The sequence below is a fragment of the Phycodurus eques genome, chromosome 1 (assembly GCF_024500275.1).
Source record: "Phycodurus eques isolate BA_2022a chromosome 1, UOR_Pequ_1.1, whole genome shotgun sequence".
NCBI lineage: Eukaryota > Metazoa > Chordata > Actinopteri > Syngnathiformes > Syngnathidae > Phycodurus > Phycodurus eques.
Genome location: NC_084525.1, coordinates 44,046,262 through 44,064,447, shown reverse-complemented (window position 1 = coordinate 44,064,447; position 18,186 = coordinate 44,046,262). Strand labels below are relative to the sequence as shown.

The 18,186-nt window shown below is 43.9% G+C and overlaps 1 protein-coding gene across 5 annotated transcripts in view; it reads right to left on the bottom strand.

Moving 5' to 3' along the window:
* The window catches only part of ccdc120a (coiled-coil domain containing 120a), a 49,875-nt gene that overhangs the window by 17,143 nt on the left and 14,546 nt on the right, over window positions 1-18,186 (bottom strand). For 4 of the 5 annotated variants that reach the window (XM_061693694.1, XM_061693678.1, XM_061693713.1 and 1 more), the window contains 3 exons: window positions 17,862-17,989; window positions 17,674-17,787; window positions 10,360-10,498 (listed from right to left, as the gene is read on the bottom strand). In XM_061693694.1, coding sequence (XP_061549678.1) covers window positions 10,360-10,498; window positions 17,674-17,787; window positions 17,862-17,989 — 381 coding nt within the window. The remainder of the gene's footprint in view (window positions 1-10,359; window positions 10,499-17,673; window positions 17,788-17,861; window positions 17,990-18,186) is intronic. The other variant, XM_061693686.1, reaches the window with a different exon arrangement.

The window sequence follows — 18,186 nt, the reverse complement described above, 5'->3', positions numbered from 1 at the left end:
ATTTGCCAGCAACAGTGTGGTTTCATGCTTAGAAAGAGAACCACAGATGCATTATTTGCATTGAGGATGTTGATGGAAAAGTACAGAGTAGGTCAGAAGGACCTACATTGTGTCTTTGTAGATCTAGAGAAAGCCTATGACAGAGTACCCAGAGAAGAACTGTGGTACTGCATGCGGAAGACTGGAGTGGTAGAGAAGTATGTTAGAATAATACAGGACATGTACGAGGGCCCGCGACCCTAGTGAGGAGAAGCGGCTTAGAAAATGGATGGATGGATGGATGTTGAGGGCAGCAGAACAGTGGTGAGGTGTGCTGTAGGTGTGACAGACGAATTTAAGGTGGAGGTGGGACTGCATCAGGGATCAGCCCTGAGCCCCTTCCTGTTTGCAGTGGTGATGGATGAGGTTAGACTGGAATCCCCGTGGACCATGATGTTTGCAGATGACATTGTGATCTGCAGTGAAAGCAGGGAGCAGGTGGAGGAAGTTAGAAAGATGGAGGCATGAATATATGTGTGTGTGTGTGTGTGTGTGTGCATGAATGAGAGGGGTGGTGGAGGAAGAGTGAGGCTACAGGGAGAAGAGATAGCAAGGGTGGATGACTTTAAATACTTGGGGTCAACCATCCAGAGCAATGGTGAGTGTGGTCAGGAAATGAAGAAACGGGTCCAAGCAGGTTGGAACGGGTGGAGGAAGGTGTCAGGTGTGTTATGTGACAGAAGAGTCTTTGCTAGGATGAAGGGCAAAGTTTCTAAAACAGTGGTGAGGCCAGCCAGGACGTACGGATTAGACACAGTGGCACTGAAGAGACAACAGGAAGCAGAGCTGGAGGTGGCGGAATTGAAGATGCTGAGGATCGCTCTAGGAGTGACCAGGTTGGATAAAATTCGAAATGAGCTCATCAGAGGTACACCCAAGGATCGTTTTTTTGCAGACAAAGTTAGAGAGAGCAGACCTCGATGGTTTGGACAGGTCCAGAGGATAAATAGTGAGTATATTGGTAGAAGGATAATGAGGATTGAGCTGCCAGGCAAGAGAGCTAGAGGAAGACCAAAGAGAAGGTTGATGGATGTCGTGAGGGAAGACATGAGGGCAGTTGGTGTTCGAGAGGAGGATGCAGGAGGCTGACATGGAAAAGGATGACGTGCGCTGTGGCGACCCTTAAACGGACAAGCCGAAAGGAAAAGAAGAAGAATCGAGAACTATTAATGTTTATTAATGTGGCGAGCCTTCTCAGTACTGAGATTGATCAAGGTTTTTTTTATCACTTTTCCGAAATTTTATGAATATAAAAAGAGACATGGTGTCCGATATGACAGTTGTCCCCAACCACCGGTCCGCAGACCGGTACTGGGACGTGAGGTTTGATAAACTAAGTCAGTTCATTTCGTTGACGGAAAAGATTTGTTCTTTTGTACGATGCGAACGAAACAACGCTATATCAGGAGTCCTACTTAAAATACGGGTTTTACATTTCTAAATTTCTAGCCTTACTGTCTTTCCACCTGGTCTGCTGGATACACAATATATCAACCTTTCTCCTAATCATCATGTCAACCAACTCCCAGATTTTCCTGTCATAGTCTCAACATTAAAAGTCCCCACATTCCGTTCTAGGCTCTGTGCTTTCCTCTTCTCTTTCTGCCGAAGAACTCGCTTTCCACCTCTTCTTCTTCTTCGACTTCAAACCACAGTTGCTGAATTTCCAACGGCTCCCTGCAGGTTGACGGCGCCGGTGGCGGACGTTGTTAACCCGGGCCATGACCGATCCGGTATGGAATTAAGCCGTTTTAAGCCGGATGCCCTTCCTGACGCAACCCTCTGCATTTATCCGGGCTTGGGACCGTCCTACAGTTTGCACAGGCTTGTGCCCCCCATAGGGCTGCATTTTATATATATATATATATATATATATATATATATATATATATTATATATATATATATATATATATATATATATATATATATATATATATATATATATATATATATATATATATATATTAGAACATTTTGCTACTGAGGTTAGGTTAAACAACATAACAGTGCACAAATAAGTCTATGTATGATCATGAGATCAGTATATCACGTGCGAGGGCCTTCAATAATATATATATATATATATATATATATATATATATTATATATATTATATATATATATATATATTATAATATATAATAATAATATTATATATTATTATTATATATTACATGTATATATGTAATATATAATGTAATATATGTATATATTACAATAATATATATATATATATATATTATATATATATATATTATAATATATATATATATATATTATTGAAGGCCCTCGCACGTGATATACTGATGTCATGATCATACATAGACTTATTTGTGCACTGTTATGTTGTTTAACCTAACCTCAGTAGCAAAATTTTCTAATAATCGCGTAACTGTGAAAACGTCAGCCGCAGAACAGGATGTTTTGTGCCAAGAAGAGATATTGCTGTGACCTTGGATCCACCCTGCTCCAGCTTTAAACACCGCCCTGAACACTGTATATAATCTCGCACTGAACGCTGAAAAAACACACATTTGAGCACATTTGTGCAGCTGCCTGTAGAACATTTGTGCCCAGAATATTCTGCAATAAAAGATCTTAAAGAAGTTCATTTCCAGTCTCTGATTCGGACCCCAACATTCTCATCATCCGGAATTCAACGAACACGCGAAGGACTGGCGGAGAAAACCATCCTTCAACATTATACAACCCCAATTCCAATGAAGTTTGGACCTTGTGTTAAACATAAATAAAAACAGAATACAATGATTTGCAAATCATGTTCAACCTATATTTAATTGAATACACGACAAAGACAAGATATTTACTCTTCAAACTGATAAACTTTATTGTTTTGAGCAAATAATAATTAACTTAGAATTTTATGGCCGCAACACGTTCTGAAAAAGCTGGGACAGGGTCATGTTTACCACTGTGTTACGTCACCTTTTCTTTTAACAACATTCAATAAACGTTTGGGAACTGAGGACACTAATTGTTGAAGCTTTGTCGGTGGAATTCTTTCACATTCTTGCTTGATGTACAGCTTCAGCTGTTCAACGGTCTGGGGTCTCCGCTGTCGTATTTACGCTTCATAATGCGCCAAGCATTTTCAATGGGAGACAAGTCTGGACTGCAGGCAGGCCAGTCTAGTACCCGCACTCTTTTACGACGAAGCAGCACCGTTGTAACACATGCAGAATGCGGTTTGGCATTGTCTTGCTGAAATAAGCAAAGGCGTCCATGAAAAAGACGTTGCTTGGATGACAGAATATGTTTCTCCAAAACCCGTATGTACCTCTCAGCATTAATGGTGCCTTTGTAGATGTGTAAGTTACCCATGCCATTGGCACTAACAAAGCCCCATACCATCACAGATGCTGGCTTTTGAACTTTGCGTCCATAACAGTCCGGATGGTTCTTTTCCTTTTTGGCCCGGAGGACGCAACGTCCACAATTTCCAAAAACAATTTGAAATGTGGACTCGTCAGACCACAGAACACTTTTTCACTTTTCCTCAGTCCATCTTAGATGAGCTCAGGCCCAGAGAAGCTGGCCGCGTTTCTTGGTGTTGTTTATAAAGGGCTTTTGCTTTGCACAGTAGAGTTTCAAGTTGCACCTACGGATGTAGCGCCGAACTATATTTACTGACATTGGTTTTCTGAAGTGTTCCTGAGCCCATGTGGTGATATCCTTTGCACATTGATGTCGGTTTTTGATGCAGTGCCGCCTGAGGGATTGAAGGTCACGGGCATTAAATGTTGGTTTTCGGCCTTGCTGCTTACATGCAGTGATTTCTCCAGATTATCTGCACCTTTTGATGATATTATGGACCGTAGATAAAATCTCTAAATTCAATTGTACGTTGAGGAACATTGTTCTTAAACGGTTCGACTATTTTCCTCACACACTTGTTCACAAAGAGGTGAACCTCGCCCCATCTTTGCTTGTGAATGACTGAGCAATTCAGGGAAGCTCCTTTTATACCCAATCATGGCACCCACCTGTTCCCAATTAGCCTGTTCACCTGTGGGATGTTCCAAACTGTCATGGGTGTGTGTTCCCGGTTTTGTCTTCCCCACCTGTTTCACACACACCTGCTCCTGTGAGCATCTTCACCACCCGTGCCTCGTTCACCCTAATTACCTATTGTATTTAACCTCATGTCTCATTCCCTCTCGTTGGCAGTTCGTTGTACCTTGTCGTCGCGTTCCAGCATTCCTTGTTTCCATGTCACAGACTCACAGTAAGATTTGACCCTGTTCGGATTATCGACCTTGCCTCTTTGCCTCATGTTTTTGGATACTGTTGCCTTTCTTGGATTGCCTGCCTGTGTACCGACCTATGCCCGTCTATTAAACCTCTCTTTTTGGAAACTGTCCATTTGTTTTGGAGTCGTGCATTTTTGGGACCTATCCTCTGTTCCGTTCATGACAGAATGAACTGGCCATAACATGGATCCAGCAGACTCAGACCCGGTGCGCAAAGCCCTTCAAGCGCAGGGTCAACGCCTCTCGAAGCAGGAGGAGCAGCTTGCTGCCCTTCACCTTTATATAGAGGGACTGTCAAGGCATCAGGACAATATGATGAGACAGGTGGCCTCACAGTTTGAACTTCTTATGAAAGTTATTCAAGAGAAGGAACCAGTTGGCACCACACCCAATACTGCCACGATATTTCCATGTGAAGCAGTCACCATGCAGCCACCTGCCACCTCCGCTGCTGTCTGCCCACAGCTCTCTGGACCGGAGAGGTTCTCTGGAGATTCTGGGAACATTAAGCCGTTCATCACACAGTGCGAACTCCACTTTGAGCTGCAGGCAGCTGCCTTCGCCACTGAGCGGGCAAAAATCGCTTTTGTCATTTCCCACCTGACTGGTTGTGAGGAGGAGTGGGCTACTGCTGAATGGAGCCGCAATTCCGCCGCGTGTCATTCATGGGCTTTTTTCGTAAAGACTATGGAGCAAATTTTTCAATTTTCCACTCCAGATCGTGAGGCAGCTCGCTCCCTTGTCACCTTACAACAAGGCAAGTGCAGGGTGTCAGATTACGCGATTGAGTTTCGCATTCTAGCAGCTGAGAGTCATTGGAATAATCGGGCGCAAGTCAATGCCTTTTTTCAAGGACTATCCCCCGCCGTCAAGGCTCATTTAGTCCCGCTAGACCTGCCGACCGACTTGGACACTCTTATCGCTCTCGCCGTAAAAATCGACAAGAGGTTTTGGATCGCGAGCTGGATGGAGATCGGCGGAGGGCTGCGTCACCGCGCACTTGGAGGACGAGCCTCGGTGACCAGCCAAACCAAGGCAGATCCCCTGGTTCCGGTCTCAACCCACTGACTAGCGTCCCCACGGATGAACCCATGCAACTGGGCAGGTTCCGTCTCTCCCCTGAGGAACGTCAACGCCGGCTGAGGGAAGGGCGGTGCTTCTACTGCGGTCAGTTGGGTCATTCCGTGAGCAACTGTCACGTCAAAGTTGCCGGTGCCGGTAGCAAGGGCACGGGAGAGGTGAGTCTGCATTTCATTAAGGAAGACCCTACACGGGTTCTTCCTAAAGTGACACTATGCTCTCCTGATCAAGAAATTCATACACCTGTATTAATTGACTCTGCTTCTGACGCTAACTTACTTACCTCCCTCCTCGTTAGACGTATGCACCTTAGAACCTTTCAAATAAAACGCCACCGCAACACCTATGCTGCAAACGGCAGTTTTATGGGAAAGATCACTCACCGCACCCAAACACTTACATTGACATTTCCTGATTCTCACTCGGAACGCATTAGTTTTCATGTTTTTGACGCCATGAATCATGACCTTATCTTAGGGAACCCATAGTTGAAATTACATAACCCCCACATTGACTGGTCCTCTGGGCAGGTTATGTCATGGGGCAGCAATTGCGCCCGGAACTGTTTCAAGCCGCCATGTGATGTTCAGGGCTATGTTTCTAAGGACAATCCACAGACCCCATCTGGGGATCCTGCCCACCTGTTATCAGGATATTAAAGATGTTTTTTCCAAGTCCAAGGCCAAATCCCTTCCACCCCACAGACCTTATGACTGTGCTGTTAACTTGCTGCCTGGAACAACACCCCCACGAGGGAGGTCGTTCTCTCTTTCAGGGCTGGAACACAAGGCCATGAAGGAGTATGTGGAAGAATCACTGGCAGCCGGGATCATTCGCCCATCTTCATCCCCTGCGGGAGCAGGATTCTTCTTTGTGGACAAGAAGGACAAGACCCTGCGACCCTGTATCGATTACCCGGGTCTCAACGAGATCACTGTGAAGAACAGGTACCCTCTTCCTCTCATCTCCACCACCTTTGAGTTCCTGGAGGGAGCCAAGATTTTCACCAAACTGGACTTAAGAAATGCATATCATCTCGTCAGGATAAGGGACGGGGATGAATGGAAAACAGCATTCAACACACCAACGGGACATTATGAGTATTTGGTAATGCCTTTTGGGCTTACTAACGCTCCAGCTGTTTCCCAAAACCTTGTCAATTATGTCCTGCATGACATGTTGAATGTTTATGTTTTTGTCTATTTGGACGACATTTTGATATTCTCCCCGGATGAGGAGACTCACATTATTCATGTCCACTCTGTTTTGCAGCAGTTACTGCAGAATCAACTATATGTCAAGGCTGAGAAATGTGAGTTCCACAAGGCGTCCGTTTCTTTTCTGGGTTTCATCCTGGCTCAAGGTGAAGTCAAAATGGACCCTTCCAACGTCGATGCAGTTATTAATTGGCCTACTCCCACGTCACGCAAAGATGTACAAAGGTTCTTAGGGTTCGCAAACTTCTACAGAAAATTCATCAGAAATTTCAGTTCTATAGCCTCTCCTTTGCATGTTCTTACCTCACCACACAAACCTTTTGTATGGAACCCGCTTTGTCAGGCAGCTTTTCAAAAACTTAAATCGAGCTTTACCTCCGCTCCCATCCTTACTTTGCCAGATCTCAAACAGCAGTTTGTGGTAGAAGTCGATGCGTCTGATGCCGGAATAGGAGCAGTGCTCTCCCAGAAATCTCTCAAGAATGATAAATTACATCCTTGTGCTTTTCTCTCCAAAAAACTGACCCCAGCTGAGAAAAATTATGACATTGGTGACCGTGAACTGCTGGCAGTCAAGATGGCTTTGATGGAGTGGAGGCACTGGCTAGAGGGGTCACAGACTCCGTTTTTAGTATGGACAGATCACAAGAACCTTGAGTATATTAAAACTGCTAAAAGATTAAATGCTAGGCAGGCTAGATGGGCTCTGTTCTTCACTAGATTTAATTTCATGTTATCCTACCGACCTGGTTCTAAAAATGGTAAGCCAGATGCTTTGTCACGTATTTTCTGCGAAGAGAATTCTTTGTCCGACCCTAAGACTATTTTGCCCAAGTCATGTTTCATTTCCGCTTTTGTTTGGGACATTGAAACTGCGGTTAAAGGGGCTCTGAAAAACACGCTTAGCCCTGAAGATTGCCCTGAAAACAGGCTTTATGTGGTTACGAGCTTAAGGGGAAGAGTCATCCACTGGGCTCACACGAACCGAACGGTATGTCACCCAGGCATTGCCAAGACTCAATCAGTGGTCGAACAGTACTTTTGGTGGCCTAATGTTAGGAGGGATGTTATGAATTACGTCAACGCTTGCCAGGTATGTGCTGCTAACAAATCCTCTCGTCAACGTCCTTCTGGGGAGTTGCGACCCCTGCCAATACCACAACGTCCTTGTTCAGACATTTTCCTAGACTTTGTGACAGGATTACCGGCCTCAAAAGGTAATACCACAATTCTCACCGTAGTTGACAGGTTCTCTAAAATGGCTCACTTCATTGCACTCCCGAAACTCCCCTCAGCTCAAGATACTACAGAGTTAATGATCAATCACATATTTAAATTCCATGGTTTCTCCAAGAATGTGGTGTCTGATAGGGGTCCCCAATTCATTTCGCAATTTTGGAAGGAGTTTTGCAATCTCATAGGTGCTACCGTCCATCTGTCATGTGGGTTTCACCCTGAAACCAACAGCCAAACAGAGAGGCTGAACCAGGACCTGGAGACTGGGCTCCGATGTCTCGCTTTACAGGAGCCGCGATCCTGGTCTCAGAAACTGGTTTGGGTCGAATTCTCCCACAATTCCCTCCCCTCTGCATCCACTGGTCTATCGCCTTTTCACGTTGTGCATGGTTACCAACCATCTCAGTTTCCTGCCATAGCCCCAGAGTCCACAGTTCCAGCGGCATTGACCTTGGTGAGACGCTGCAGGAGGACCTGGGAGCGAGCCCGCCAGATGCTGCTGCGCCAGGGGCGGTCCTACAAAGCCGCTGCTGACCGTCGGAGGACACCGGCCCTGAACTACAAAGTGGGTCAGCGAGTTTGGCTCTCGACCAAACATATTCCACTCCGGGTGGAGTCCAAGAAGCTCGCTCCCAGGTTCGTTGGGCCCTTCCCCATCACAAAGATCATCAACCCTGTCACCGTGAAGCTGAGGCGCCCAAGGTCAATGCGGGTCCACCCTGCTTTTCACGTCAGCCTACTCAAGCCAGCCCGGGAGTCCCCTCTGGTCACTCCTTCCAGGGCCCCCTCCTCCGCCCCGGTTTGTGGATGAGGGCCCTGTCTTCTCTGTGAAGCGGCTGTTATTGTCTCGTCGGAGGGGGAGGGGGTTTCAATACCTGGTGGACTGGGAGGGCTATGGGCCTGAGGAACGTTCATGAGTGCCGTCTGCGTTTATCATGGATGATTCGCTCATTCGGATCCAGCATCCAGGGGCCACAGGGCCGTCTGGGGCCGGCCGTTAAGGGGGGGGGTACTGTCATGGGTGTGTGTGTTCCGGGTTTTGTCTTCCCCCCTGTTACACACACACCTGCTCCTGTGAGCATCCTGTGCCTCGTTCACCCTAATTACCTATTGTATTTAACCTCGTGTCTCATTCCCTCTCGTTGGCAGTTCGTTGTACCTTGTCGTCGCGTTCCAGCATTCCTTGTTTCCACGTCACAGACTCAGAGTAAGATTTTACCCTGTTCCGATTATCGACCTTTCCTCTTTGCCTCATGTTTTTGGATACTGTTGCCTTTCTTGGATTGCCTGCCTGTGTACCGACCAATGCCCGTCTATTAAACCTCTCTTTTTGGAAACTGTCCATTTGTTTTGGAGTCGTGCATTTTTGGGTCCTATCCTCTGTTCCGTTCATGACACAAACAGGTGTTTGATGAGCATTCCTCAACTTTCTCAGTCTTTTTTGCCACCTGTACCAGCTTTTTTTGAACATGTTACAGCCATAAAATACTAAGTTCATGATTATTTGCTAAAAACAATCAATTTTATCAGTTTGAACATTAAATATATTGTCTTTGCAGTGTATTCAATTAAATATAGGTTGAACATGATTTGCAAATCATTGTATTCTGTTTTTATTTATATTTAACACGTCCCAACTTCATTGGAATTGGGGTTTTTTATATCTATATATATATGTATATATATATATATAATGTATATACACACACATCAGTGAGGCAGATGTGCTAACCGCTCACCGTGCCGCCTTAAATTATCTCGTTACATGTAATTGGTTACTCCCCAACACAGTCATGAAGTCAAAAATTATAAAGATGAACCTGTTCCAAAGTCAATTTTCTTTGATATGTTCAAAAGTGTAACTATTCATGTAACCTTTTCAAAATCTCAGACAAACTAATAAATCGCACCACAAGGCGGCTTTTCAAGGTCATATTTGGAAAAATATGTCTTCGTTGAGACTAGAGCAGGCAGCACAACCAACCGACTGCTTAGCACATCTGCCTCACAGTTCTGAGTATCTGGGTTCAAATCTGGCACCGCCTGTGTGGAGTTTGCATGTTCTCCCTGAGCCTGCGTGGGTTTTCTCCAGGTGCTCCGGTTTCCTCCCACATTCCAAAATCATGCATGGTTGGTTAATTGAAGATTTTGAATGGTTGTTTGTTTATTTGTGCCCTGCGATTGGCTGGCAACCAGTTCTGGGTGGACCTCGGGATCCTTCCAGAAGCATTGAATGAAGTGGCTGGGGAGAGGGAATTCTGGGCGTCCCTGCTAAACCTACTGCCCCCACGACCCGACCTCGGATAAGCAGTAGAAAATGGATGGATGGATAAATAAAATAAATTACATAATCTTGTTACATGTCATTAGTCATTCCAATGTGTGTGTGTGTGTGTGTGTGTGTGTGTGTGTGTGTGTGTGTGTGTGATTCAATGTCTATTTCATGTGTGTGTGCCTTGTGTCACTCAGAGGGTGTTTCATGTGTGTGTGTGTGTGTGTGTGTGTTGTGCGCACATGCGTTACCAGTGTGGCAGCCTCTGTGCACAGTCATTTTGCCATGTTGTGCATGTGTGTTGTGTTCACGGTCATTGTGCTTTCTCCGTGTGCTGCTGAATAAAGTTTTTTTAGTCCTCACACGTGCACCATCTTCTTCCTGTAACATACAAAAGATGAAGAAATTACAGGAAGTACTGTAAATAATCCAGCAATCATCTTGTCAATGAGGAGGTCACATGACACAGCGAGACACCACAGTTGTTTAAAACAAACATCCAAAACACAACATGACACAAAACATGCAACTGTCAATCATGTGGCAGTCACACAATGCATTCTAGTATGTCGGCAGGGTACAGAATACATACAGTTTATGTGGGTGGGGTCCAGAAAAGTATCAAGCAAGTCCCAAATCATTTTGTCATGGGCAAGTCAAGTCAGGTCAAGTCACAGTTTATCTCATGTCAAGTCCTGTGATAAGTCAAGTCCCAAGTAAGGTCACCTTATTATTGTAATACAGTCTTACCTGCAGTATCTAGACTTTATAAGACCAGGAAGGCAAATGTATTTATTTAGCGCATTTCATACACAAGGTAACTCAATGTGCTTTACATGATAAAAAGCATTTAAAAACAAAAGTAAAGAAAATTAAAAGACAGTTTACTAAAATTACTAAAAAAACATTTTTTTTTTTAACTACAGTGCAAGAAAAAATATTTAAGAAATTGAAAATCTCTAAAATGCTCAATTATAATTATGAAAAACATTTTTAATCTGAAAAAAATTAATATGTAAAAAAAATAATAATAAAATGAAAATTTAATATGAATTTTTTTAAAAATCTGTACTTAAAAACACTGACACTTTGAGGCTGACTTCACTTCTGCTGGTAGTTTATTCCATTTGTGCACAGCATAACAAAATGCTGCTTCACCACGTTTGCTTTGGACTCTGTGCTCCACGATCTAACCTGAGTCTGTAGATCTCAAAGCCCTACTGGGTTTATATTCCATGAGCATTTCTTTCATATATTCAGGACCTAAACCATTTAGTGATAACTACACCAGTAGCAGAACTTTAAAGTCAATTCTATAGCTGACTGGGAGACAGTATAGAGACTTTCGAATTGGAGTAATATGTGGTGACATCTTTGTTCTGGTGAGAAACCAAGCTGCAGCATTCTGAATGAGCTGCAACTGTTTAAGGCTCTTTTGGGGGAGTCCAGTCAGAAGACTATTACAGTAGTCATGCCTATGGGAGAGTTCTCCTGGTCTGCTTGGAACAGCCCATCACTCTTGATATGTTGTTCAGCTGGTCAAAGCCTGTTTTAGTGATTGATTTTATACGACTGCTGAACGTCAGATCGGAATCTATCAGCACACCAAGGTTTTGGACTTGGTCTGTAGTTTTTAAAGAGAATGATTGCAGCAATCCTCTTTTCTTTTCTGCCAAAAACAACTACCTCAATTTTGTTGTTTAACTGAAGGAAATTTTGGTTCATCCAGTTATTTATTTGTTTTTGACACAACACCTCAATTGAACTGTAGTCATCTGGAGACACCGCAAGAACCAGTAACTCTGTGTCATCTGCATAGCGATGATAAGCAACATCAAAGTGATGTCCAAGAACTGACCCTTGAGGGACCCCATATGTCATTGCCAGTCGATGAAACTGAAAACTTCCAATAGTTACAAAATAACTTATTTCCTCCAGGTACGCCCTGGGAACCATTTAAGGACCGTTTCATTTAGTCCAACTCAAGTTCCCAACCTGTTCAACAGTATGTTATGATCTACTGTATCAAAAAACACTTTCTCAACAATCTTGGCTATAAAGGGGAGGTTGGAGATGGGTCTATAGTTTGCTCACATGTACGCATTCTCTTTTTTAGAAGTGGCATAGTGGCAGATACTTTCAAAGCTTTAGGAAACTCACCTGACTGACGTGAGCAATTGATTATTTGCTGCAAATCAACTAGCACAGACTTCGAAATAGTTTTGAAAATTTCAGATGGTATTGAGTCCAGACAGCAAGCTGATGGTTTCAGCTCAACCGTTTTCTCTATGGTTTTTTGGTCAAATGTATCCAACTTGGCGTGGTAGGAGAGTTTTTTTTCTTTTAGACGTAGCATCATTTTAGCATTTTTCTGATTTGTAGTGTTATTTGACTTGATACATTGTATTTTTTTCACCGTAATAGCAGGCAAATGCATTGCATTTATCTGATGTGGAGAATTCTGACGCTCTCTGATTAGAGAGGGTTTGTGAGCTTGTCAACCACAGCAAAACACAGTGTGAGTATTGTTGAGGTTCTTACTTGTGATTTTAGAAACGTATCTAGCCCTGACAAATTCTTGCTTAAAATTACACAGGCTTTGTCTGTAGAGGTTGTAGCAAATTTGGAGTGTAGTCTTTCTCCACTTATTTTCTGCTTTCCTACACTTTGACGTAGAGATCTTGACCATCAAGGTGCTCCTCCATGGTGTTTTAGGTCAGCTCAAGGTTTGTCTTAGTTTTAATAGGAGCAACACCATCCATGAGATTGAGTATACACGTTAAACATCAAATCCAAGTCAAACACATACAAGATTATTTCAGTTGTTTATTTTCACCTCGCCTTTCCAAAAATATTTTTTTTTTTTTAAATCAAGTTGTACAAATTCTAGGTCACATCAACAGTGGAAAAAGCTTTAAAGGGGACATACTTTGCCAAACCAACTTTTTCTAGTATTTGTGATTCAATATTGTCTCCTTGGTGCCTCAGTAAACGTGAAGTCCATCCATCCATCCATTTTCTGAGCCACTTATCCTCACTAGGGTCACGGGAGTGCTGGAGCCTATCCCAGCTATCTTCAGGCAGGAGGCGGGGTACACCCTGAACTGGTTGCCAGCCAATCGCAGGGCACACATAAACAAACAACCATTCGCACTCACATTCACACCTACAGGCAATTTAGAGTCTTCAATCAACCTACCACGCATGTTTTTGGGATGTGGGAGGAAACCGCAGTGCCCGGTGAAAACCCACGCAGGCACGGGGAGAACATGCAAACTCCACACAGGCGGGCCGGGGATTGAATCCCGGTCCTCAGAACTATGAGGCAGACGCTCTAACCAGTCGTCCACCGTGCCGCCTAAACGTGAAGTGTAAATTTAAATCATCTATGTATTCCTGAGTTCCAGACGTTTTTCTGCCAAAATTCTTAAATCAGGCCAATGGAATTTCTCAAGTTTATCTTACGTCACTAGCGAAGATCTCCACCTACCTCTCCGCTCCCGAGCCAGCGCTGTCAATGTAACAAACACGTCCTCTCACAAGTGGGTCTTCTACACGGAGGTAACCAATCAGAGGAAAGGGGGCAGTCTAAGCCAAATATGGGCAAAGCGGATACAAAACTGCGTCAAACAGAAGTCGCTGTCAGCGAGGCCTTTTCTGGACACTCATATGACAAAACCAAGGTGTTTTTTTTAATTAAATTGAAGTAAGTCCATGTTGGAGAGTCACTATATGGACGTCTAAATAGCCAAAACATGGGGCCTTTAAAAAATTATTTTACATTACAAAAAAAAAATGGCATTTGAAGTGGGGTGTGTAGACTTTTTATATCCACTGCAGACTTGTTCCTGTTTTTGTAATCTGCCTGGTGAGCGTATTGTGCTGTTTACCAGGTGGAAACAAAATAGTGTCAAACCATTTCTTGGAGCGGAGTTTGCCTTCATTTGTTATTTTATCAAGATTTTATTTGTTTGTTTTTGTATAAGGATTGCCTTTATTATCCATCCATCCATCCATCCATTTTCTGTACCGCTTATATATTAGATAAAGTGATATTGTTCAGCAATATTTGAATTTCCAGTCATATTTGATTTACAACCCCAATTCCAATGAAGTTGGGACATTGTGTTAAACATAAATAAAAACAGAATCCAATGATTTGCAAATCATGTTCAACCTATATTTAATTGAATACACTGCAGAGACAAGATATTTAATGTTCAAACTGATCAACTTTATTGTTTTTAGCAAATAACCATTAACTTAGAATTTTATGGCTGCAACACATTCCAAAAAAGCTGCGACAGGTGGCAAAAAAGACAAAGAAAGTTGAGGAATGCTCATAAAATACCTGTTTGGAACATCCCACAGGTAAACAGGCTAATTGGGAACAGGTGGGTGCCATGATTGGGTATGAAAGGAGCTTCCCTGAATTGCTCAGTCATTTACAAGCAAAGATGGGGCGAGGTTCACCTCTTTGTGAACAAGTATGTGAGAAAATAGTCGAACAGTTTAAGGACAATGTTCCTCAACGTACAACTGCAAGGAATTTAGGGATTTCATGATCTATGGTCCATAATATCATCTAAAGGTTCAGAGAATCTAGAGAAATTACTGCTTGTAAGCGGCAAGGCCGAAAAAAAACATTGAATGCCTGTGACCTTCGATCCCTCAGGCGGCACTGCATTAAAAAAAAACGACATCAATATGTAAAGGATATCACCACATGGGCTCATGAACACTTCAGAAAACCAATGTCAGTAAATACAATTTGCCGCTATATCCGTAACGGCAACTTGAAACTCTACTATGCAAAGCAAAATCCATTTATCAACAACACCCAGAAACGCCGCCGGCTTCTCTGGGCCCGAGCTCATTTACAATGGAGTGATGCAAAGTGGAAAAGTGTTCTGTGGTCTGACGAGTCCACATTTCAAATTGTTTTTGGAAATTGTGGACGTCGTGTCCACTGGGCCAAAGAGGAAAAGAACCAGCCAGACTGTTATGGACGCAAAGTTCAAAAGCCAGCATCTGTGAAGGTATGGGGCTATGTTAGTGCCAATGGCATGGGTAACTTACACATCTGTGAAGGCACTATTAATGCTGAAAGGTACATAAAGGTTTTGGAGAAACATATGCTGCCATCCAAGCAACGTCTTTTTCATGGACGCCCCTGCTTCTTTCAGCAAGACAATGCCAAACTACATTCTGCATGTTACAACAGTGTGGCTTCGTAGTAAAAGAGTGCGGGTACTAGACTGGCCTGCCTGCAGTCCAGACATGTCTCCCATTGAAAATGTGTGGCGCATTATGAAGCGTAAAATACGACAACGGAGACCCCGGACTGTTGAACTGCTGAAGCTGTACATCAAGCAAGAATGGGAAAGAATTCCACCCACAAAGCATCAACAATTAGTGTCCTCAGTTCCCAAACGTTTATTGAATGTTGTTAAAAGAAAAGGTGATGTAACACAGTGGTAAACATGACCCTGTCCCAGCTTTTTTGGAACGTGTTGCAGTCATAAAATTCTAAGTTAATGATTATTTGCTAAAAACAACTAAGTTTATCAGTTTGAACATTAAATATCTTGGCTTTGTAGTGTATTCAGTTAAATATAGGTTGAACATGATTTGCAAATCATTGTCTTCTGTTTTTATTTATGTTTAACACAACGTCCCAACTTCATTGGAATTTGGGTTGTAGTTATTCTTGTTTTATTTGACGTTCATGCTCTGATTTAAAAAATATCCATCCATCCATTTTCAACACCGCTTATCCTGGTTAGGGTTGCGGGACGCTGGAGCCTATCCCAGCTGACTTCGGGCGAAAGGCGGACTACACCCTGAACTGGTCGCCAGTCAGTCGCAGCGCACATATAGACACGGACAACCATTCACCCTCACATTCACACCGTCACTGAGTGGGAACTGAACCCACGCTGCCTGCACCAAAATCAGGCGAGTGTACCACTACACCATCAGTGACTTTTAAAAAATAAAAAAATAAAAAGTTACTCACCAGTTACTCAGTGATTGAGTAGTTTTTTTCACTGAGTACTTTCTTACTGCTTACTTTTACTTGAGTCACATTATTTTAACGTAACGGTACTCTTACTGCCGGGTTAGCACATCTGCTTCACAGTTTTGGGGACCGGGGTTCAAATCCCGGCCCCACCTGTGTGGAGTTTGCATGTTCTCCCCGTGCCTGGGTGGGTTTTCTCCGGGCACTCCGGCTTCCTCCCACATCCCAAAAACATGCGTGGTAGTTTGATTGAAGACTAAATTGCCCATAGGTGTGAATGTGAGTGCGAATGGTTGTTTGTTTCTATGTGCCCTGCGATTGGCTGGCGACCGGTTCAGGGTGTAGCCCGCCTCCCGCACGAAGATAGCTGGGATAGGCTCCAGCAGCTCGCGACCCTAGTGAGGATAAGCGGTAAAGAAAAGGGATGGATAGATGGATGGATGGATGGATGGATGGTACTCTTACTTGAGTACAATATTTGGCTACTCGACCCACGTCTGATTACACTGGGGAAAAATTTGAAAAATAAATTTTGTTGAGTTAGATTTTTTTGCTGATTAAAACAAAATTTGTCCAAAGTGTGTGAAAGCGGAGTTGTATAATACAGTACATATACTGTAGTGTGTGTGGGCTACGTGTATGCAGCAGCTACTTAATTTATCGGAAGTGATGACGTGCCCTGTCTCTCCTCGGGCCTGCTTCCTCCTCTTCTCTCTGTTCTTTGAGTACGCTGCGGTCGCCTCCTCCTCTTCTTATAGGGGGGCGGGGCCCCCTGCGGGCTGTGGGGTCTGCTGTGGGGTTTTCGTCCCTGCCCAGTCCTGGGGGTTCCTTGGAGGGCTGACGTGGGGTCGGGGGGCCCCCTTATCGTTCCCTTGTTGGGCCTCCCTATCCGCCCTCCTTTCCACCAAACAAAGGACACCGTCTCGGGCTGGGTGGAGGGGGGGGGGGGGGACTGGCTGAATTGTGTGCCCTGCGGGTTGGGGGGGCGTCTTGCTCTCCTGGGGGTGTGGGGCGGTGAATGTGGGGGTGTGGGGGTTAGCATTGAGTCCCTGCACCCTCCTCCAGGTGGCTGGTTTTCTGGGCGCCATAGCCACTCCCACCACATTTCAGTTGTACAGCCGGGTTCACGACCCTTGTCCTGCATGCTTTCCCTCCTGTCCTCGTTCTGTCCTACCTTGTCCTGTCTTTCCCTCACAGGGTGTAGCACTACTGCCCCATAAAACACTCATATCTAATGTGTCATTGTTCTAATTCTATAATGATTTACTTTCCTCGACTTGTTTAAAGCTGGTGCTTTGTCTTCTTTTCTCACTCCCCTCGAGAAAACTGTTTGACTGATCGACTCTGAATCGCAATAAATATCCATTAAAATACTAAGAAACCACAGTGGCAACTTAAAAAGTCTACTGTGACACAGTAAAACTGTTCTGGCATAAAAGGGATACAGATCCTCCTTTCTGCTTGACTTAACAGCCGAACACACACACAAAAAAAAATAAAAAATACAAAAAGGAAGTGATGACACAAACATTACCTCTGCTCTGGACTTCCTGTTTGCTTGTCGGGTCGTCCCGCCTCTGCGCCTCACACAGGGGAGTTTCTCCCCCGCTGACAAGGGGAAGTCACTGGGTAGTGCACCTGTCAGCTCCTGATGAGATTGACAGTTCACACCATGGAAACAGGCGCACGGTGACACAGGCGAGTTCACGTGATGTCACTCACCGCCTCCTGCAGACACACACGTCTCAGCTCAGCCAATCGCGTGCTGAGCAGTGCCTGCAGGCTCCGCCTCCTCTCTTGTAGCTCCAACATATGCTCCTTTTGCTTTCTGTCCCAACATGTGAGAGGAGCTAAACACACAAAAACACAAACAACAAAAAAAGTAAATTGGCATTTAATTTTTTAGTAACCATGAGCCCGTAAAATTAGGGTTAGGGTTAGTTAGTTAATTTCAGTCTTAAATACTGCCCAAAATAAATCAGCGATTGGGCAAAATATGAGTATTTAAAATAATCAAGGAATGACAAAAACAAAAAATTACCGGTAT